We start from the raw sequence: 20,744 nt of genomic DNA on the forward strand, positions 1-20,744 counted from the left end.
GCGGTGGGCAGCCGAAATTCGAACTCTGCTCGGAATTCTAAACAAAACCCGAGTTCGTTTTGAACTTCAGTTGGGTTATAACACGGTCATTTTACTTTCATGCGAAATTTAAAGCCGTTTGATCTAGGGGTGTGCAAAAGAACTGGGACCAGCCTGGGACCGGGCCGGAACCGATCCGGTTCCCGGTGTGGAACCATCCACCCCCCCACCCAGACCGGACCGATAATATAATAATAATATATTTATTTTTTTAATTTTTAATTAAAAAATATGACCAAAAAAAAGAAAAAAGAAAAGAAAATAGGAGAGTTGTTGTTTTGTTTGCTTGCTAACTATTGTGAACTTGTGGCAAACTCTCACGTGTGATATATAATATAGGCTACGGATGTATTTGATGTGAAGCTTGTGAAGTTGTGAACTTTGTGACGAATCTTATTGTGATGTGTAATTGAACTTTGTGGGAAATCTTGTTGTCATTGTTTCTAAGGGTTTTAAGCTCATTCAATTTGTTAGCTTAAATGAGAGCCTCTTGACTCTTGAGGCTTGAGCAGGTTGTGTAGAAGTTTGGAAAGTTGTAGAGGGCAGTTCTGCATCAGACCATTTTAGATGGAAGTGCATGACTTCTGCATCAGACTAGTGAAATCAAATGCCAAAGTAGGGGTATTCTGTGTACACTGAAGATACATCACACATGCGCATTAAGGTAAGTTAAAATAGCATGTGATAAACACAACCCACCAACGGGTAAGAATTAGACTAGTCTATTTTTTTATTTGTCCAGGAAAACTTAGTGGGACTGGTTCCATGGACCCACCCGGGAATCAGACCGGACCAGCGATCCAGTTCTCGGATGGGTCCATAGAACCGATGGGTGGTTCTCGGTTTCAATTTTTTGGAATCGGTCCTTAGCAGATGATCCACGGTTTCGGGGTGGGAACTGCCCACCCGGCCCATGCTCACTCCTAGTTTGATCTGCCTTCTTTTTTTTTTTTTCCGTTTGGAATGGCCATTGTACTCGCCCTTCTAGTGATAGGATTTCAACGACATGAGCTCGACGCCATTGAGAATTGTTTTCGCTACTTTCGAAATGCTTTCGCGTGCAAGAAAATCGAATGCTTTTTCCGCCGAAATCAAGTAAGTCCTTCCTTCTCTATACTTCTCGAAGACATCTTCAGACTTCAAAATCCCCCAACCCCGATCCTCGTACGAGCTCAAGCTCAAGCTCTTAGAGAATCACGGCAACGGACAATAATAGGCCATTCTCGCGAGAAACAGAAGTATCATGTTACGAAGGGTTAATACCATGAAAAACTTTAAATTAGTACATATGTAATAATTTTACCCCAAATTAATTTTTTGACCACGAAAAACCCTAAACTGGTATATCTGTGACAAATTTATCCCAAACTAATTTTTTGACCGTAAAAAATCCCGAACTGGTACATTTGTAACAAATTTACCCTCCGTTAGTTTCCATTAAATTGAATTAATACCACAAAAAATCATAAACTGGCACGCATGTGACAAACGGAAGGTAAAACATAAAATTGGTACATCCGTCAATTGCATAGTGTCATTTAACAAAGCAATTTGACAGTAAAATTTAGTAATTTACCATAAATAAACTGAAGGTAAATTTGTTACAAGTGTAACAGTTTAGGATTTTTTATGGTCAAAAAAATTAATTTTGGGTAAAATTATCACAGGAATACCAGTTTGGGGTTTTTTGCGGTATTAACCCTATTACGAATGGCAACTTTTCTCCCACATGGTTACACATGTATTGAAATATCTCGCATCGCTTGATAACGGAGTTTATATATATTTTTATATACACGCGATCTCCCCGCCTATATAATTAAAAGCTTAATACACCCTAAATTTACGCGTTCTCTATTACCGACAGCGATAATACATCATGTCTCGTCATATGAACATCACAGCTTTCAACTTTTTGGGACACCTCGTGCTATAGTTGACCTATATGAAAATATATATTGATTAGGTATTAGGTGACATCTGATTTGGTCGATTGGAGTTACCTTGGTGGATGAACTTCACCTACTTAGTTGGACCTAAGTCGCTTGTCCGTTAATCGAACTTGACTTCACTATTGTCGTCCTTAGTTTTTTTGTAAATCTTGAGAACCGGCGGTTCTTATATTATCGCATTCGAATTTTTAATTATTTTTTTCTCAATTGATGACGGTAAAATAAGACGCGAGTATCACGAGCTCTCTTTGTCGCGATGTCGCTGTCGCCGTCGTGTGAGGATCAAAGTACAATCTAGGTCTTCTAACTTTTCGTTGTTTATGTATTTTGGTCACATGACTTCTTCTTCTTGTCCCGTCGCGATTTTCCTTTTTCGAATTTATGCACTCGGGTCCTTTGTCGATACTCATGGGTTTTGAGAATCTGACTTTTTAATTTTCTCTTTCCATATGTATGCGCACGAGTTCTTTAATCGCGTCTATAATTTCTAATTATTAACTAATAATTAAAATATCGTGTAATAAGTCAAACTTGCAAAATCTTTTAAATGCCAATTATTTTTCCATTTTATTTACCTCTAGAAACATAGTCACATAGATCTAGCGGAAAACTCAATCTCAATAGACACCAGTAGAAATTTGGGACAAGTGCACTGAAAATCCTAAAACTTGTTACAACAGTGCAATTGAGTCCTAAAACTTTCAAAAAATACAATCGAGTCCTAAAACTTATCTCGAAAGTACAATCGAGTCCTAAAATTTTCAAAAAGTACAATCAAATCATAAAACTTGTCAAGAAAGTGTAATCAAGTCCTAAAACTTTCAAAAAATGCAATCAACGGAAGAACTTGATTGGACCAATTTGCCAAAATTTAGGACTTGATTACACTTTTCGAAAGTTTTAGGACTCAATTACACTTTCGTGAAACGTTTTAGTATTTAATTTGCACTTTTTGAAAGTTTTAAGACTTAAGTGTATTTTTTAGATAAATTTTAGGACTTACGGTACACTTATCTCTGGAAATTTTAATATCTCTCACAGAAAATAAACTGATCGGAGTAGGAAAGTCCACGTGTCGTCCAGCCTCACGATAGCTGGAAAGACAGTGCACGCAACATTTCAAGAAAATTATCAAGAATCTCTTATATATATTTAATGACTATAGCTACATATGTTATATCTTAATGGTCCCAACTTTAGTACCGATTCTTTAATTTTGTTCTTGACCCCCCCCCCCCCCATCAATAATCACGTCCCCGTAAAGTCCCATTAAAGCACGATTCTTTTACTTAATAGTGGAAGAATTAAAGTGAAATAAAATGTTAGTGGGAGGACCAAAGCCATTATTAAGTAAAGAATTCCCCCAAATTGCCTTTTTGGATGTCCAATCTTGAACATTGTTAGGCATCTAGCATGCTATCGATCTAGCATTGGGGGAATTTTGATGTCTCCAATAAAGAAGAAAAGGGCATCTATGAGACCTTGATTTGAATGGAATCCAAGGCAATTTAAGTTAGTAGTGATTCCTTTTGGTAGCTTGGTATCATCCACGACGGGAAAAGTATCAAAAAAAAAAAAAAGGTTATAAACATATTGTATCGGTACCAATTCAGTTCTAAATATTTCGGTTGAATCAATTTAATCATTAACATTTTCACGTTGATATCAATTCAGTTAATCCGGCCAATTTAGATTGGAAATTGCTGAGATGAACATCGACCATCCTATGTGACATGACCAAAACTGACATTGACATTTTTAATAATATTTTTAAATATTTTTTGTTTTTTCTTTTCTTTTTATTATTCTTTTTTTCCTTCATTTTGGTTGGCGAAGTTCGTGGCCATTGGGCGTAGGCCAGCAAACCCTCGCCGACCGTGGGCGAGGTGGCCCTTGCCTAGATTTGGAAAGGGTCTTAGCGGCCACACGAACCAAAATGAAGGGAAAAAAGGAAAGAAAAAAGAAAATAAAAAATTATAAAGAATTCAAGAAGTTATTAAAATATTATTTAAAAAGTCCACGTCAGTACCGTCTATGTCACGTAAGACAGCCGGCGTTCAAAGTTATTAAGATATAATTTTTTGGTACATTTTTTCACCACAATTATTGGTGATGTAGAGAGACTCCACATTAAACCATTGGACTTACATTTGACATGATAAAAAGCTAAAATTAGAGTCAGCATAATGTTTTTCCTAGTATTTACTTCTAGTTTTGTTTTATAATTTATCTCTTTCGATAGCATTTCCAATTGAATTGTTGATCTTTTATCTCGAAAAAAAAGAAAAAGAAAAGTGAATCGTCAATCATCTTATTCCAAACGAGTGAACTTGGAAGGTTAAAGATAGATCCATCAAACGGGGTGAGTTAGGACAAAAATGGTCCGACCCACAAATCCAGCAACTATCAATCCCAAGAGAGATTGTATAAACTCCATCCACCGTCGCAACATTGCAACCAAGCGCACACCTCGAAACGTTGCGCAATAAGTCGCTCTATATGATATCGCATGCGCGCGAAAGAAACGGAGACCAAGACGGAGACAGAGATGGTCCTTGTAAAAAGCATAGTGATCATCAACTGACTAGTGACTAGTACATTACATTTCAAATAGAGCATACTCTTGAGGGCCCAGAGTTCACTAGTTATTGTCTCATAGGAGGCCATATACAGTCTACCATGGATGATTTTACACTTGGAAATCTTCATTCTCTATGGCAATGAACCTTAGAACCAAATCGCCTGAGATCATTTGCTCCTCTTCGGCCATCCCGTGTGGACTCGCACGTGCCCGGCCGACGCGTCCCTCGCCCACCATAGATAGAATGCCGACGAGACTATGACCAGAGCGGCCATGCATCCGAATGCTATCCCCACGATCTTCCCGATCCGCTTCTTGTCGTGATCGGATGACGTGCCGGCAACACCCCCGACTGTATTTAGAGTTTGTGTCACCAGTTTATCCACAGCTAAGGGTGATAGAGCACGGAACTGAGTAATGAAAATGCGCGAAACAAGAGACTTCCGAGACCGAACCTCGAGAGGCGTGGATCGCCGAGACGAGCGGTCCGTACGTGCTCTGAAACGGTATGCAGCAAGTGCCCTTTCCCGCCCATCGAAAGTGAATATCCAGGACTGTGTTCGTGACGTTCGCATCAAACGTCTTCACCAGGGCCCTGTTGGATCCGCCTGCTTCCTGTCGGATGTTGAAGTCTTGGAGGACACGCTCGCCCTTGATCGATCGAATCGCGGCGATCGTGCACAGATAAGTTCGAGCAATCGGATAAAGCATGAGGAGATACAAAAGTTTTGTTTTAAGTACGCCGTACCTGAATGTAGATGTCGAATACGCGCCTCCCGAGGCCTTTCCAGGACTGCAAGTCATCCTCCATCTTGATTTCCGCAAAGTGAAGCTCGACGCTGTACTGTCCGCTCTTCAGGCCGAGGCCATAGTACCGCAGCGAACTTGGCGAAACTCTGGCCGTCTTGTACAGCTCTGATTCTAGAGCCCCGGTTATTTGAGAACCCGTCTCCACTGTGTACTGAGGTCCATTGGGATTGAAGATGAAGTACCCACTGTCGCTGACGCCCCATTGGTAGTCAGAGCTTGTGTAAACCGAAGCGGCTTCGAGCAGTTCAGAGTCGTCGTTGTATTTCACGCCGGCTGCTGATGTTTCCTCCGTGCCGCCGCAGTTGATAGCAAAGGAAGCTGCAAAAATATTTCACATTCTGCTGAACTCAGGATTAATTTGATCTATACTTGCGAAAACTGCACCGCGTTTCTAAACATCCTTTTTTTTCGCCATTTTCTCGCTTCATCGAGCTCTATTATCTGTCATACATGTAGGTAAAGATCAATGCTTCGTTGGTGAAACAATGCACAACGTTCTTGAACCCAATCCTTATTTCAGAAACATATTTAACACTTTGTGTTCCGACCACTTGCCGGAGCAAAAATTTACACAGAAGTACACGAACCGGTCGGGTTTTGAAAATCAGGATGCGACAACTAGAGCAAACACTATGCAGGGGTTAAAGCAAAGACCATCCACGAAAATTTTAGGTGAACTTACTGGATTTGACTTTGTTTGCACACTCGGTACCGCCTTCGAGGCAGCTAAGCATCTCCAGTGCCTTCCTGCGTTAACCAGCAAAAGAAACTTGTCAGATATCCTTAAGAAAGATTACACCTGATCTTGCAGTGAAGGATGGTATTGCTGACTCTGTTCGATTCATGCTAATTAACGAACGGAAGGGAAACATTTAATAAGAGGATTGAACCATTCCTTCGGTGTGCTGTATAACTTCGGATTAAAATTAGCCTAAGGCCAAATCAAATCCACTTTTGCATGCTTTACGCGCTTATGACGGCATGTATCTATGGCCAATGATAAGGTATCGACATAGCAAGCTGAGGTTGCGGTAAGAATACTACCTGTCCTCCAGATTATCTGCGTTTATGGACGTCCCGACATAGTTCCTGAGAAAAAAAGAGATGATCATTCATTTTTTTATGTTTGAAAACTACGAAATTTGCAGCAACTCGAGAATGTGTTCACCTACATAGAAAAATCACTCTTCTCCACATTCCCTGGCAAATTTCCAGAAAGTGGATTGAACGACACGTCTCTGCAGTCAGAAATGCAAAATCATACGCTGGCATAAGTCCATTTGCCGCTTGAAAATATCATACTAAGCACGGTTTTATTTGGATAACCAGAGACACGTTTTACAGAATTTTCAGTTAGTTGTTTCATCAGCAATCTTAAATCCTGGACAAGCACTTACAAGGCGTTGAGGCTTTGACTGATGATATTCACAGGAAGCAACCCGGTCAAGTTGTTGTTTCCAAGAAATCTGATGTTCACGAACATTTAATAATGTACAGAAAAAGAAAGAGCTAATATACCATGGAAGAAAGGCCATCTTCTTTCGCACAAGACGTGGAGGAATTAGATAGATAACTTACAAGAATTGCAGTACAGTGAAACCTTGGAATGAATCTGGAATTTGGCCTTCCAACTTGTTGAAGCTCAAGTCCCTGATTCAAATACCTAATTGAGTACAAGAATACAGCAAGTGCACATGCGTACCGGACTTTAGCTGATTCGAAGACAAGTACTTCAGAATTTAGACAACTCACAGGTATCTCAACTTAGAAAATGTGCCAATGATTTCTGGAATTTGTCCTGATAGTTGACAACTTCTCAAAGATCTGTTGCAAAGTAAGTTAGTCCATGAATAACTACACACACCCACCCAGAAGAAAAAATAGGCACATTTCACATAAAAGAAGGATAATCTTACAGCACAGATAAACTTGTTTGATTTCTTAAGAAATCAAGAGATGAGTCCTCCCCGCCAAGATCACCAAGGATGCTGCGGCAAAATTGGCGCTATCAAATTTTGTTAGTATTGGGATTGGATGTGCTCGACATTCATAGAATGAAACTACTAGGAGTGAGAAGCTCAGTGCACATGGTAATTTTGATCATATAGTTTCGAATCTGGCTGACTCTAATTAGTTGTGTATGGATAGGCTTAATCTATGCATATCAGTGCATTATACATTCCAATCCTGGAGGGAGAGTGCTATCAATCTCAAAGGTGATTAGTGAAATTGAAATGATGGAATCACAAACAAGTGACAGTTAACAAAGTACTCGCACTAAGGAATTAGGATATTACAGAGTTTGCAAGTTAGTTAGAGCACCGAAACTGGCCGGAATGGGACCTTCAAGGGACGTGCCTTCAAATCGCCTGAGAATGATAAATATCAGTAATGTAAAAAGAAAACTCGTTCTGACAAGGGACACGTTCGAGAGCTAAAATGATGCGTACAGATCCACAAGCTCCGTAAACGTCCCGAGAAATTCAGGTAGCTTTCCAGTGAAGAGATTATCAGATGCCCAGCTGTGAAAGGATACATATGAGCAGTTAATTTAACAAACAAAATTGCCACTATTCATCGTCACCTGCTAATTCAGAAACACAATTAAATATCCCATCATCAGAGAAATACAGTGTCTTAAGGGACTTCAAATTTGCCAGATCTTGTGGAATCGGTCCACTCACTCCACTGCTATCAATGTACCTGGATTGATAACAGAAGAAAAAGTCAAATGGCCGCTAAAGAGATAATGTTTGACTAATAGAACAGCAAGATGTCCAGTATTGCTTCCGTAACGCAATTGAAGTGCCAAAAAGACTCGATCAAGATTCAAGACTCAGTCAATACACATAGTTAAGCAACATGCGTCGAAGTGGTTGATTATTGCTGTGCCTCTCGAAGCTGCTGCTTGAAGAGAAAATCATGGAAGGAAACCAAAGACAAAAACACAAAAGTGAGGCTGAAGTTGAAGTGAATCGGTGCTTACAGCTGCCCTAAGGCGGTCAGTTTTCCGAGCTCCGCCGGCAATGATCCATGAAGATTGTTAGAGCTGAAGCTTCTGCAACATTGGAAAACTTCAAAAATTGAATAACGAGTTTCTAGGAACCTCACAAGGAGATAATAAACAGCTGCTGAAATGTGCTCACAGGGAAAGCAACTTGGTCATGTTGCCGAGTTCTGGAGGCACTTGACCAGTCAAATTGTTTATGCCTAGGCTACTGTCAAGTTCCTCGAACACCAAGAAGAATCGATAAAGTTTGTTAATATGTAAGAATTATGACGTTTAAGGTTAGTGAAAACGAATTTATGAGCAGTGATGAGTATGGAGAAGTTACAGGTACTGCATGTTTGATAGCTGTTCGAATTGAGCTGGTATGGGTCCACTTAGAACATTCTGGGCCAAGTTTCTGAATCATGATCGCAAGATGAGATGATCAAATTGCAGCAACAGCAACAAAGACAAAGAGAATGCAAGAAATTTTGATCCCTCACAAGTCCATAAGCCTCTTCAGCTCAAACAATTCGCTCGGTATCGGACCCGAAATGTCCAGAGCATAGATTTTCCTGATTCAAGCACAAGCACTGATAAGAGTCAGAGGCACTAAACCAGCTGCGAAATGCCGGGGAATGGCTAACTCACAAGTGGGTAATGTGGCAGACATTGCTGGAGCAATCGCAGGCTACTCGGGGATTAGCGGTCTCCGGTGCCCACGAAGCATTTTGAGCGCAAGGATCAACTGTCAAATTCAAGTAACTCCCCAGCTTCCAGTACTCTATGATCTTTTTCAGTGCAGTCACTATTCATCAAAAAAGCCGAAAAAATGGGTAATTAACTGTAAGACTGAAACTCTATCCCCAATCCTCATGCTTCATTCTGAGTCTGGAACAGTTGACATGTGACACACAAAAAGAGAGAGACAGACAGACAGACCTTCACTGGCATTTGTTGCTTTTTGTGCAGAAACAACTTGGATCACACAAAGAACAGCCACAGACAGAGTCAACACCCCCATGACTGAGCAGAAAGCAGCACCCACCACCACCAGTAGCAGCAGCCCACACACTCATATACACAGACCCACAAGCACAGAGACAGAGAGACAGAGAGAGAAGGACAAGGCCGGCTGGAGATGGGGGTCAAATAAGCGAGTCATGCAGATTCCTTCCTGCGAAAACAACAAGAACAAGTTGGTCATTCTGAAGCTTTCTCTTTCTCTGAATATCGTATGAAAGAGAGAAAGGTCCATGCGGGTGCTAACATGTTTCTTGTTCCTTGACTGAAACCTTTGACCCCTCGAAACCAGCTAAAATAAAGCACACGATACCACATCTGTTTGTCCATATTCCTCGGCGACATTGACAGGGACAACGACTTTTCGCTACCCCCGCTCGCCAATATCAGCAGGAGAAGTGCATTATTTCAGTGGTTTTCCCCCCATTCAAAACGGAGACATCACTAGATATTTTCGGTAATAAAGAAGGTCTCGACTTGGGCTTCCCCACTAGCTGATCCCGTCAGATCCTGAGAACAATGTCATAGCTTTGACGCGTTCTTCGGGTTGAGTTCACACAGTACAAGATCAACATGGACGTCACATACGCTCGAATAATTCTCGCTCATCCATTAGTTTATCGATCTCGATGACGGAGTCGGAAAAGGGCTAGCAGTAGGTGCCGCCTCGCAACGCTCGGTGCTCGACGTAATTTTCAGTAAAGTTTCGTTTTGTAATCTGGGGAATTTCGTGCGGAGCCCGCATATCTTGCCCCTCTTGCGCTACGATGTTTGTACTCTTCTATATGATTTAATCTCGCCCCTTCGAATAATCAGCGTCCCGCCCACTTGTTAAAGCTTTCGAGTTGCAATTTAGCATGGTGTCGAGGTCCAATTCGACTAGCCGGGAATAACTCTCGGATCTTCGTTTTAATGCCCCGAGATTGAATACATGCATTTATTCTCATCTCTCGATGGCTTAAACTCTCGAGTCGAGAGTCATCAATTAATTACGGATAAGCTCTCCGGTAAAATAGTAAATAATTCGATTCGAAGTCGAGCAAGTGAGGGCATATGCGTAAATTCCATTCGTGCGGTTGACCTGCCAGAAGGGTCTTCTCCCTACGCAGGCATTGATCTCAGAGACTCGGTCGTCTATTTTTGGTGTTACACCTGGATTTTCATCACTTCAACAACGACCCTAATTAGTTTTCGGCCTTTTACATGCACTTTAGGCACATTTGGTTCAATCTTTTACCAAAAGACTATATGGGTCTATAAAGGCTCGTATTCCAAAGTTAAAAGTGTTCAATGACATAATCCCCGAAAGCCCTTTGTGCCAAAGTTAGCATTTCCAAAGTCTTTTAACTCAATGCAACTCCCGCCCGGCATTTGCATTTCGGCATTTTCGAAATGTTATTCGGGAGTCGAATGAATTTTTCTTCCTTTCTACTTTCCCTACACTAATATTTTCGTATCCCTATTTTGTCCTCGCTCTACTATTCATCGTCTCTATCCCTGATCCAAATGGATCCACCGTCGCTCCAAATTCTGGTCAAAGCGAGCCCAAAGTCGGCAATCGCGGAGGGTCGAGTGTCGCCGAGGATCGAGGGTCGACGGTCACAGGTCTACAAGGCGAGATCTGTAGGGTTGAAGTGAGATTTGGACGGTCGAAAGTCGCCAGGGGTCGCGCGAGGCTTGCCAACCGTCGCCGAGGTCGCACGACCCTCGGCGTCGCCTGACCTGGCCTTTTCGACAGTTTGATCCTCGCCATTTCTGATTGCTTTCCCTAGGTTCGCTTCCAACTATTTTTATGATTCTTGACCATTTTCCTTCTCTCTCCTTTTTTGCTTTTTTATTTATAAAATTGCTCTAAATAAGGCCATTTAGTCTAAAGCAAACAGTGTTTACAAAACACTATGCCCTGCATTTCGTAGTCGGATTGGAATAAGATAAGATAATGTGATATTAGAATTCCTTATAATATCCTTTGAATCGTAGAAAACCCCCATGGTTAGTGCAATTTATGATAGAAATATAGCTTCGCCTTATCTACAGTCATCTCCACCTGTAAGCCAAAGTCCTCGCTCAACTTCACCGCATCGGAGGAGATCCGGACACCGACAAAGATAAGCCTTTGGGTTGTCAAGGGCGTCGTGGAGCGACCTCGGGAGGTAGTGGTCGTGGCCGATCTAGTAGACAAGGCTATAGCGGCCAATGCAGAGGTGAAGGGTGGCCACAGGGGGGGCCGGACGCCGCACAGGAAGCTTGGGCGCCCCTTGACATCAAAGTCGATTGATTTGAGGGTAGCGTGGGGGCGGAGAGGAGGTGCATAGAGATCCACCAGTGGATTGCACTGGGATGGCTTCGAGTTCTTCGATGGTGATAGCCACGTGACGTATAACTTCTCCTTTTCACCCTCAGCCGTCAAAACACGATCGCGCAGTGGTCGGAAGTGAAAATCGACGGGCCGTCGTAGCCGTGGTCCCAACCCTGGTGGCCGGCGAAGCAATATTGGGTTTTTATTCGGGACTTCATCGATGCAGATGAAGTCACCATATACCAGATAGGATCATTCGTTATCCTATCCAGACTCAAATCCGAACTACCGAACGCAGCCCCGTGTCACATTTCCAATAGCCATGCAAGAGCATCGAGTAAAACCTCTCCCTAGCGCACCCTCGCAAGGCCCAAGGCCCAAAAAACCAACGCACCGAACTAATAAGGCCCAAGGACCAAGGCCCAAAGGCCCAGATAGCCGAAGCTTAACCGTCGCCCCCTCCAAAAAAAAAAAAAAAACACAGAAACCAGACAGGAACCACCTTCAAACGGAGGAGGAGGAGGCGAGAGGAAGGAAATTAGGAAAGAAAGAAAGGCAAATTTCTCTCTCTTCCTCTCTCTCTCTCTCTCTCTCTCTCTCTCTTTCTCTTTCTCGAATCTCCTCCGACACAAGCTTCCCTCCATAGCCAAACAAGCTTCGAAGCGCGAAACCCTAAGCGCCCCTCGCCACGCGCGCAATGCGTGCCCCTCTCTCCAAAGAATCCTTCCGATCCGTATAAAAATTTCCCTCCCCCCCTCCATGGGTTGATCGCGACGACGCTCGCGAGCGACCCCATTGTTCGTCCACGTTCGTTCCCCGTCCCCGTCGCGGCGGTTTCCCGTCATGTCTCGCAGCGAGATCATCGTCGGCGTCTACGGCGGCCGCGGCGGCCGCGGCTGGGAGGACGACGGCGGCGGCGGCGGCGGCGACGGCGGCGACGGCGACGGTTCTCTCCGGGGGAGGATGGTGTGCAAGCGCCGGTCGTCGGTGTCGCTGCCCTTCTCGCCGCTGGCGATGGTCGGCGGCGGCGGGGGGTTCTCCAGGAAGAGCTTCTCGTACAGCCAGCTCCCTCAGGAGCCCCTCAAGCTCTCCGTCCTCAAATTGGACGGCTCTTGCTTCGGTAATTCCCTCTCTCTCCCTCTCTTCCTTTTCGTCGCCGCGGCGGCGGCGTGTTCATTTTTCGCCCGTGGAAATCAGCTCGAAAAGGGGGCGGAGCTATTGGGCGGCGACGCAATGTGGGGCGTCGGCGGAGTTGGCGGGAGGGATTCGAAGCGATTTGAGCTGTGATCGCTGGGTTAGGCGCTAGGCGCGTTTCGAACATGAATGTCGAGCTTAGTTTGCTCTGCTCTTTAGGTTTCTCGCTATCACCTCATTGTTGCTTCGTATGGTTCTAAGAAAGGTTGCGCATTTCGTTTGAGAACATTCATGATTTAATATTGAGAGAGATGCAGGTCCAGCTTTTCTCTTGATGTGCAACTTCTCTGACATTTCTTACGTTGTCTTTTTTTTCCCTGAAGATTGCTTGAAATGTGGGGGCGGTTTGAAGATATTTGTGTTGTCAATGGCATTGTAATCAACCTAATTAACATTCGTATTGGAGTTACCGAGGACATCGATGATGTATTTACCCTTTAATGTCCCGCTGTTAATTTTTCGCTTTGTTTGGCTGCTCAGAAATTTCCATGAAATTAACCAGTTGTATGGACAACGGATAACTTCAGTAGAGGGCTTGTGAAGAAATAAGACTCAGAGGAAATGAGTTGCAGTTGATACTTGCTCTACCATCTTTACTTGCTCTACCATCTTCGTATTTCTGTGATGTCGGAAATAAGGGAAGGAGAAGGAGAGAGCTGTTCATACTCGTTGTAGATAAAATTTGGTCAATTTGATATTTGAGGAGTTCAAATACGTACTTAATTTTGGTCCACAGATATTGAAGTCATGAAAATGGCAACCGTGTTGGAGCTGAAGGAGGCAGTAGAACATGTTTTCAGTTTCATGCCGAAGAAGGGACCGGGCAAGATATCATGGTATGATATTTCTCCACGTTAAACCGAAAGAGTTCGGCATCTCACAGCTAAAAGTAGCGGTTGATTTGTTTTGATAATCGTTAGTAGTATTGTTTTCTCCTGACTGCTGCATCTATTCCCAAAACTCTCACAGATTTTGGCAGCAGCTCTTTTATATCATTTTCTGATAAAACCTTTCCTGAACATGCAATAATCATCTGCCTTTTCTCTCATCATGTTTCTTTAGAGGCCAAAATTGAATATAGTTCACATTGTCCCCTTTGATTATATTTTATTTCTAGATAATATTCAGAAAAGCCACAATTAACATAATAACTATTTCTGCTGCATCTGTTTCGTATAGGCGGCATGTGTGGGGGCAATTTTGCTTATGCTACGATGGTCAGAAGCTAGTTACAGAGACTGATTATATAATTGACTACGGCATTAAGGATGGTGATCAGGTATGCCTGGCTTCCTTCGGTTACTAAAGGATATCTGCATCCAGTCGCATGAAACGTGCTTATCAGAAATTTCATGACTGTTGGACTGTTGTGTGTAGGCATGTTCTTGGCAGCATCAATAGTTTAGTGTTCTTAGTTTAGTATAGCCCTGGTTTTTTAACGCCGTGCTTGTTAATGTTTCTCGCTATTCCATTTCGCACAAGTATCTGAAGATGGTAACAGCATTTCCTATGGTGTCCTCAAACAAGCATTAATTTCTTAATCCAATGTACTCCTTCATGCTAATTATTCTGTTCTGCTGTGTAGCTTCATTTCATCCGGCATGTCTCGGGCGTCCCAAGCTTAACCAGAAAGAAATCTAGTGTCTGGCTTGCTGCTTCCAGACAATCCAGGAGGTGAGATTTTCTGAATTTCTTTTTAGGTGTTCTACATATCCACTATCAGGAATTGAAGTCTGATCATGCTCCTGTGAAACTCGCAGAAGCATTCTGCTTATGCACTAGTTCTAAGCTTAATAAATTAGTGGTAACCGAAATTGTGGTGCCTCTGTTAGACAGCAAGTGCCCATGACATGACTCATCAATAGACATGTCAGCGATTACCTTCTTAATCCAGCCCTCAAGCACACTTCTACGATGTGCTGCATTCCATGTAATGGGTCCTTAATCTAAGCTTGAAGATTGATCGTGTATTCATGACTAGGTTCCATCTATTCATTATGTTGATATTTTGACTTATCTGAATGGGGTGATTCTTAGATCCTTATCGAGATCAAATAGCTCTGAAAAGGAAGAAGAAACTGAAGAAGGAGATATCGAGAACGGGAATCTCCCACGTGACGAAAGAGGGGAGGATTTCGGCGAGAACATTAATTCCACGGCGGCGAATTTTCTGCAGGGGTGGTTCCCCTATTCTAGATTGGCCATGATAGAAGATAGAAGAAGCGAGGGCAAGGTCACGCGCTCAAAGTGCGTCGACGCCTTTTGGAGCAGAGTGAGGACGTTACTGGTGTTCTGCAGTAGCGCACCATATAGTCAGAAGGATTCATGGAGAGATTGAAGAAACTCAAAAATGCAGCGAACCGTCTCTCCTCCGGCAGAGCCGGTCCGAGAATGGAGTACATGTCGGTCGTCGAAAGTCGAACCTGTCTTGTTTGAACAAGCCGCCCTGGCATTGAGCTTGTAATGACTCGGTGCGCAACGTCAGCATTAGATATCGTTACTGATTGATTCCGACACGAATCGATGTATTGTCCGAGTTGATTATTGATTCTCTCTTCTTCGCAATCATTTCCCCGAGCCCCTTAGTGTAACGGAATCTCTGGCTCGATCCTTCTCATTTCCATAGACGAATTTCGGAAAGCGGGTATCTCGTACTAAACCGAAGCGCGCGATCTGAAATCCATCATCATACGGAGCGAAAGATCGAGTCGCGATTATACAAAATCTCACCTCACAATGGAAGAAGAACAGAACAGATCAGAACAGGTTAGTGGTGGTGATGATATACATACTAAGAAGTGGTGTGGATTGGAACATTCTTATCGGGACACACGTGCGGGGGGCACGTGCGGAGCGGGAACTTTGGAGCCTCAGCAATTTGTGTGGCGAAGGAAGAGATAGGCCCTCCTCCAGAAATCTGCATCCTCTTCTTCTTCCCTCTTATCATCATCTCTCCCTCTCTTTCTCTCTCCAAAACGCAGTCGGCAAAGAACCGTCGCTAGAGAGGGAAAGCCTCGCCACCGCCGCCGCCGCCGCCGCCGCCGCCGCCGCCGGAATCGCAGCCATGGCCAAGATGATCGTGGCCTCCTCTTCCTCCTGCAAGACCCAAATCCCACCTCCCTTCTCCGCCTCAAAACCCAAGCAACAACCCCAAGTCACCCTCTCCGTCCCCAAGTTCAGGCTCCCGAAGCCCCTCGCCTCCCTCTCCGTGAAATCCCTGCCCCTCCTCACCGCCGCCGCCGCCGCCGCGTCCTCCGCCCTCCTGGCCCAGCCGCTGCCGGCGCTGGCGGCGGAGATCGAGAAGGCGGCGCTGTTCGACTTCAACCTGACGCTGCCCGTCATCATGGGGGAGTTCCTGCTGCTGATGTTCGCGCTGGACAAGATCTACTTCTCCCCGCTGGGGAACTTCATGGACGAGCGGGACGCGGCGATCAGGGAGAAGCTGAGCAGCGTGAAGGACACGTCTGCGGAGGTGAAGCAGCTGGAGGAGCAGGCGGCGGCGGTGATGCGGGCGGCGCGGGCGGAGATATCGGCGGCGCTGAGCAAGATGAAGAAGGAGACGCAGACGGAGCTGGAGCAGAAGCTGCTGGAGGGGCGGCGCAAGGTGGAGGCGGAGCTGCAGGAGGCGCTGGCCACCCTGGAGAGCCAGAAGGAGCAGACCATCAAGGCCCTCGACTCCCAGATCGCCGTCCTCAGCCAAGACATCGTCAACAAGGTCCTCCCCATCAAATGATTTTCACCATCTTCCGCTTTGCCCACTCTGTAGTTGAAATGGATCATCAATGCCGGAGATTCTTCGCTCTGCATCTTTGAAAGAAGAAAAAGGAAAAGACTCTTGAGAATTGGGATGGATTTGGACGCAAGAATGTCTAGAATTCTTGAATTTTCTTATGTATCCATGTAAAGAGATACTTTGCAAGTGAGTAATGTGAACCAGTTAGTGTACGCACAAGCTTTTTTTTTGTCCATTTCATGAATCTGCCCGGCACCCGGTCCCGGGTCATGATGGCTCGAACATTGGACCGGGTCGTCGGCCGGCTCGAAGGGCCAAAAAGGGCGGGCCTAGCTCGGCAAGCCATTCCTTCTTGAGCTCGGTCCAGCCGAAAACCCGTTCATAACCGTTCAGCCATTCCATCGTTGCTCGATGACGCCTTTACATCCATTGATGAATCTGCCCGGCACCCTACCGTGGTCACGATGGCTCGAACATTGGACCAGGTCGTCGGGGGCGGTCAGGGCAAAAATGGGCAGGCCTAGCTTGGCGAGCCATTCCTTCTTGGGCTTGGTCCGCCCAAACCCGCTCATACCCGATTAGCCATTATCATTGCTCGATGACGCCTTTACATCTTCAATAACGCCGTCTTTCTGTTGCGTAGTCTCCGTATTTGATTTGGTTTGCCAACTTGAAGTCATGATAAGCCATAAATGACTAGGAAACGAGCCTGCAATGTAGAGAACATTGGAACGGTACAAGTTGAGATTAAGTTACTAGTCGATCTCCGTACGCCCATTATTTCTTAAAGAAGGAATGGTTCTAAGATTTGGTGCCAAGAGATTATATATAACTAGTCCTCGATCCACCTACCTACCTTTGATCACGGCATGTTTAGTATCAAGAACTGCTCTGAGTCGGAAGAAGAAAGGGAAAGGGAAATGGAAGGAATGGAATGTGCATTTTTATTTAGGGAAATTATCGAATATCATTGTTAGTTCTTATCCAATACCACTTTCCATCCCGATTTTCAAACGGCAAAATTTTAAAAAATGACCTTGATGGGGTGCTCGCTCTCATAGTTTCTTTCGAAATACCCCCATGAGCTTCATCACTTTGACTCAATGACCCTCTTGAAATGGCTCATGCTTCTTGAAATTCCTTCCACACTTAAACTTTGTTCTCAATCATCCCCGAACTCGATCACTTTAACCTAATAAACCCCTCGATTATCCTCTCCCCGTTGAAAATAATAACCAAGCAATGCACACATATACATTTTGACCCTTTTTCCGATGACATTTAGCCCCCATAAAAGCACATTTTAATCATGCCACTCATGCGCGCATAAAAAACGATTTTTTTTTGGTATAAAGTACTTCATTTATTAAGTGTCATAATCAAAACAGAGATGTTCAATATCGAAACATAAAAGATCCCAAAGGGATTGGGGGGTTTAGTAATCCAATTAGAGGGGAGGGCATTTCTACGAAGGGTTTTGGCGATCCAATCCGCCACATGATTTGCTTCTCGCGGACATTGGACTAACGAAGTGCTTTTAAACGGAAGCCAAACTCCATTTGCAATCCTCTATAACAGCCCGGATGCGCCTTGGGCTTGGATAAGTGCCTACTATAAGCCCACGGATAAAAACACTTGAATTTGCCCGAACTTTACACATCATGAAGAAAGGGCTACAGTTCTTGAGTATAGCTTAAAGAATTGGAGATGGAAATATTTCTTATTGCGAATGGGGAGGAGAGCCGTAATGAGAACGTCGTGGGCTGAAAGCTAATCCGGCGAACTTGTCGTGGTTTGATCCGGCGAGCGACATCGGGAGGTCCTCCGAGAGTGTCGTTGAACGAGGTTGTTCAATTCGGATCGAGAGAGCCTCCGGAATGGTTCTACTTTGTCACCTTCTTCTTGGGCTAGCACCTTCTTGGCTTCTGCTGTGGTTTTAAAACAGCTTGCGATCGTAGACCTCCATGAAATCTTCTCCATAGCCATTTGGTGAAAAAAGTTTCTGATTGGATTGATCCATGAACTTCAAAACCCGCACTTCTCGAACGTGAACGTCAAAACCCGCACTTCTTGAACGTGGACACCAAAAGTGATCATGATAATCTTCTTGGCTTTGTCCACACGATCTAAGTCACTTCTCTCCATTGCAAAATTTAGGTTAGGGTTTGAAGAATTTTGCCCCAATTCCCCAATTTGGAGTTAGGGTTTGAAGAAATAAGCCCAAATTAGTTGATTTGAGGCAAACAAATGGGCCAAACAACGTCGTTTAAGCACTGTTTTCTTCACTTCATCTTGCCGGCGAGCCATGTTGAACGATTTAATGCCATGTTGAATTTTCTGGCCACACAAATCGTCAATGGCACTCAAGTGATCGAAAAAAAAAATCATAGCACTCAAATGAGTGTCATACAAAAATTATGACATTTGTCATGTTCTTATCCTGCTATAACGGAAGAATTGTAAGAATTCCTAATAAGTTGCTCTGGTGTTCGGATAAGTATTTGCAATTTAGACAATATTGCAAATAATGGCACTTGCTCGTACGTTTATGAGTATTTTTCGATTTCATAAATAGGTTCAAAATGTTAAGCTTTTCGCATAGAGAACATCTCAAAATTGTGTTATATCAGCTGGACAAAGTGTATGCTTGGACATGTATGGAATTTATCAATGGAACGAATCATAAGATAATAGGAATGCTTTAGAGAAACTAGATCGGATTCGTCGACGGCCATTTTTGGGACGGGGATGGGGACGGGCGCGGCAGCGTGTGGTGATGGTGGAGGAGGCCGGCGGGCAGGGGCTTGTGATGGGTTTGGAAATTTGGAGGCTAGGGTTTGTGCTGTATAAGTAGAGAGCTAGGATGGTGGGTTTATTTATTTTCTTTTTTTTTTGAAACGAGGACAACCTCATCATTTTACTCATGAGATTTTGTTTTAAGGATTCGAAGTAATAATCTTAAAAATAGAGAATGGAAAGTAATACCAGAGTTAATACGACGAGGGTACTTAATACATTTCCTTTTCATTACCATGCTTAGTCGTGTCGAAAAAGATAAAGACTTAGGGAGCTCGAACACATTAGAGTCATATGACAAAGCCCCAAAAAAAAAAAGTTAGAAAGAAGAATAAGTAAAGTTGCATTTGAAATTCTGTTGTGAATTATGAAGTGATTTTAATAGGAAAAATAATACAAACAGTCCCTGAACCTTGGCCCAATGTGCAATTTGGTCCCTGAACTTTTAATTTGTTCAATATAGTTCCTGAACTTCAGGCTAATGTTCAATGTGATCCCTGAACTTTTATTTTGTTCAATGTCATCCCTGAACTTTTGGTACATGTTCAATTCAGTCCCTGAACTATATGAAAATGTTCAATGTAGTCATTTCCATTAATTCAAGTTGAGGGACTACATTGAACATTTAATATAGTTCAGGGACTGAATTGAATATGTACCAAAAATTCAGGAATGACATTGAACAAAATAAAAGTTCAGGGATCACATTGAACATTAGCCTAAAGTTCAGGGACTACATTGAACAAATTAAAAGTTCAGGGATCAAATTGCATATTGGGCCAAAGTTCAGGGACTGTTTGTGTCTTTATCCCATTTTAATACATTAATTCCAATGAGAACGTCCGATCAAATCGAGGAATTTTCCGTCGAGCATAAGAAAAAGAAATAGGGGTTGGTATCGCAATTTCATGAACAAATGAGCCTTTAATCTAAATATCATACGCACCCATAGGTATAGCGGCCATTCACATATTCTGACGTGACGAATTCAATGCATCCTATTATCCTACGGTGTTAATACAACGATAATTGTATGTAATTTCCACGAGACCCGGAGAAAACCGCAATCAAAATAGGTCGTGAATGTCAGTGAGTGAAGGATTTCATCGTTCGAACGATATTCTAGGATTAGAAGGACAATTTCATAGGATCGTATTTTGTTATACCGAGCCCATCGAAGAAAGATATATTGAGATGAAAACCCATAAAATATTGGAGGGTATTCCCTCTAAAATGCAAGGGCGAATTAAGGGTGTGTGGCTTGTGAGCACGAGCACGTTAAAATAAGGAACATATCAGTGTTGGACCTAAGCATGTCCTTTTAAAGA

At 43.5% G+C, this 20,744-nt stretch overlaps 3 protein-coding genes across 3 annotated transcripts; 2 read left to right on the forward strand and 1 right to left on the reverse strand.

The window, feature by feature from the left end:
* Positions 1-4,550: 4,550 nt before the first annotated feature.
* LOC115674258 (probable LRR receptor-like serine/threonine-protein kinase At1g56130) lies at positions 4,551-9,624 on the reverse strand. The gene is made up of 19 exons (XM_030596603.2): positions 9,314-9,624; positions 9,023-9,179; positions 8,875-8,946; positions 8,718-8,789; positions 8,529-8,600; positions 8,369-8,440; positions 8,014-8,085; positions 7,833-7,904; positions 7,680-7,751; positions 7,299-7,370; positions 7,135-7,206; positions 6,961-7,032; positions 6,780-6,848; positions 6,555-6,620; positions 6,427-6,471; positions 6,065-6,129; positions 5,321-5,700; positions 5,028-5,223; positions 4,551-4,924 (listed from the first exon to the last, which is right to left on the reverse strand). The coding sequence occupies exons 1-19, from the start codon at positions 9,393-9,395 to the stop codon at positions 4,740-4,742; spliced, it is 1,965 nt and encodes a 654-aa protein (XP_030452463.1). The 5' UTR covers positions 9,396-9,624; the 3' UTR covers positions 4,551-4,739.
* Positions 9,625-12,521: 2,897 nt separating this feature from the next.
* On the forward strand, positions 12,522-15,452 carry LOC115674255 (uncharacterized). The gene is made up of 5 exons (XM_030596598.2): positions 12,522-12,813; positions 13,624-13,723; positions 14,067-14,166; positions 14,473-14,561; positions 14,925-15,452. The coding sequence occupies exons 1-5, from the start codon at positions 12,537-12,539 to the stop codon at positions 15,223-15,225; spliced, it is 867 nt and encodes a 288-aa protein (XP_030452458.2). The 5' UTR covers positions 12,522-12,536; the 3' UTR covers positions 15,226-15,452.
* Positions 15,453-15,520: 68 nt separating this feature from the next.
* LOC115674507 (ATP synthase subunit b', chloroplastic) lies at positions 15,521-16,832 on the forward strand. Its single transcript, XM_030596899.2, has one exon. It carries the CDS (start codon positions 15,667-15,669, stop codon positions 16,618-16,620), a length of 954 nt encoding a protein of 317 aa, XP_030452759.2. The 5' UTR covers positions 15,521-15,666; the 3' UTR covers positions 16,621-16,832.
* The last annotated feature ends 3,912 nt before the right edge of the window (positions 16,833-20,744 follow it).

Source organism: Syzygium oleosum, unplaced genomic scaffold (assembly GCF_021117445.2).
Source record: "Syzygium oleosum isolate NSW1041296 unplaced genomic scaffold, Sole_v2.1 Sole_v2.04, whole genome shotgun sequence".
Classification (NCBI taxonomy): Eukaryota; Viridiplantae; Streptophyta; class Magnoliopsida; order Myrtales; family Myrtaceae; genus Syzygium; species Syzygium oleosum.

Bases quoted from the DNA above. Each gene is read 5' to 3' on its own strand.
- LOC115674258 (XM_030596603.2), bottom strand. From the start codon at position 9,395: ATGGGGGTGTTGACTCTGTCTGTGGCTGTTCTTTGTGTGATCCAAGTT. The intron at 9,180-9,313 runs GTCTGTCTGTCT...TTTGATGAATAG, and splicing joins AGCAACAAATGCCAGTGAAG to TGACTGCACTGAAAAAGATC. The intron at 7,371-7,679 runs GTAATATCCTAA...ATTTTGCCGCAG, and splicing joins CTAACTAACTTGCAAACTCT to CATCCTTGGTGATCTTGGCG.
- LOC115674255 (XM_030596598.2), top strand. From the start codon at position 12,537: ATGTCTCGCAGCGAGATCATCGTCGGCGTCTACGGCGGCCGCGGCGGC. The intron at 13,724-14,066 runs GTATGATATTTC...TGTTTCGTATAG, and splicing joins GGACCGGGCAAGATATCATG to GCGGCATGTGTGGGGGCAAT. The intron at 14,562-14,924 runs GTGAGATTTTCT...GGTGATTCTTAG, and splicing joins GCTTCCAGACAATCCAGGAG to ATCCTTATCGAGATCAAATA.
- LOC115674507 (XM_030596899.2), top strand. From the start codon at position 15,667: ATGATATACATACTAAGAAGTGGTGTGGATTGGAACATTCTTATCGGG.